The sequence below is a fragment of the Chaetura pelagica genome, unplaced genomic scaffold (genome assembly GCF_000747805.2).
Source record: "Chaetura pelagica isolate M959 unplaced genomic scaffold, ChaPel_1.0 scaffold124, whole genome shotgun sequence".
Classification (NCBI taxonomy): Eukaryota; Metazoa; Chordata; class Aves; order Apodiformes; family Apodidae; genus Chaetura; species Chaetura pelagica.
In genome coordinates this window covers 543,321-544,881 of record NW_009952891.1, presented here as the reverse complement: position 1 = coordinate 544,881, position 1,561 = coordinate 543,321, and the positions used below count along the sequence as shown (strand labels likewise).

General features: G+C 59.5%; 1 protein-coding gene across 1 annotated transcript in view; it reads right to left on the bottom strand.

Moving 5' to 3' along the window:
- Positions 1–1,561, bottom strand: part of CLCN7 (chloride channel, voltage-sensitive 7) — a 16,336-nt gene that overhangs the window by 11,903 nt on the left and 2,872 nt on the right. The window contains exons 4-7 of the mRNA XM_009995515.1: positions 1,432–1,503; positions 1,121–1,186; positions 403–535; positions 13–122 (exon numbers count right to left, since the gene is read on the bottom strand). Coding sequence (XP_009993817.1) covers positions 13–122; positions 403–535; positions 1,121–1,186; positions 1,432–1,503 — 381 coding nt within the window. The remainder of the gene's footprint in view (positions 1–12; positions 123–402; positions 536–1,120; positions 1,187–1,431; positions 1,504–1,561) is intronic.

Sequence of the window (1,561 nt, the reverse complement as noted above, 5' to 3'; positions counted from 1 at the left end):
CCAAACTCTTACCTCTATGAAAGCCACAATCACAGAGCCCACCATCACCACACTGGCATTCAGGGTGGCCCAGAGCAAGAGGGAGAAAGACAGGCCCCCTTTCTCCGTGAACTTGTCGATGTCTGGGGGAGCAGCTCAAGGAAAGACCAGTTACCAGTTGGGTACCACCTCTCCCACCACAGCAAAGCCCCAAGAAAATGCTCCTGGGGCTGTGGCACAGCCTGGGCTGCTGTGAGGAACCTCCTCCATGGTGGCAGTGCCTGGCCAGTGCTCAGCCCCACAGAGCAGGCGGGTGCTCAGCAGCACCTTTGGGTGGCAGGATCTGCCCTTTCCCCTGCAGCCCTCTCCTGGCTCTTGGGAATGGAGATCCCAGAGCTCCCAGCTGGCTCCATGGAAGGATACTGTCCTTCACCACACGGTACTTCAGCCCAGCCAGGTTCTCCACCACGATGTCAATGAAGCAGGCAACCAGGCCAGTGAGGATGCCAATCATGGCACAGATGACCCAGCGCTTGATCTCCACCGTCCGGAAAGCCTGAGGGACAGACAGACATCAGCCCTGCTGCTGCCAGCCCCACCAGCATCCAGGGAGCTCCAAACCACCTGGACACCTTCCCCAACACAGCTCCAAGGGGAGCTGCCCAAGGAACACTGATGCCACCTGACCCAGGACGGCAAAGCCTGGTCCACACTTCACTTATTCTAAGCCAGTGTCCCTGCTCCTGGGTGGGATCCCCAACAGCAGATGTGCTTCTCCAGCTCCCCTGCCTCTCTCAGACCTCTCCTGTTGGGCTTCTGGCTGCAGCTCTGACCCCCAAAGCCCCCAGAGCAGGTGCATCTCATGGCTCCACGAGTCCCTCTGCTCAGGGACCTGCCTCATGTCACTCAGCAATGCCACCACACACACACCCAGGCCAGCTCCCATTTGAACCACCCTGTGGCTGGGTCCTTGCTCCTGAGGTTTCATGGCTCCCCACAAGCTGGGCAGTGCCCACAGGGCCCCCCAGCTCAGGCACTGCTTTGAGTGTGACCTCCCCCAGCAGCAGGCAGGGGGGAAATGGCTTCCTTGGGCCACCCCAGCTGTGGGAACAGTGGACAATCATGTCACAGCAAGACTCACCGTGTGGTTTATCCTCCTCTCCTCCTCCAGGAACAGCTGGTTTTCACTGTTGTCATAGTCCAGGCTCTAGTTCAGGACAGGGAGATGCTGTTACTGTCTGGCCCAGGGTAAGAGATGCCCACACCAGGGAGGGCTGCCCTCAGGCCCTTTCCCCTCCACACACCTGTACCCTTTTCCTCCTTCAACTCTGCTCCTTCCCTGCTGAAACACCTCTAGTTGGGCAACAACAAGCCCCCAAGCCCACTTACCTCACCTGCTGCCCCCCCAAGGGCAGAGCCCAGAGGAGGGAAGATGGGCAGATGGGCACTCACCTCGTACTTGAGCGACAGGAGCTTCTCATTGTGGGGGATCTCGTTGGGATGCTGCCCAGGGAGCTCGGTCTCCTAGGAAGGTGATGCACAGGTGAGGAGGCTCAGGTCCAAGTCCAACCCTCCCCTCTCC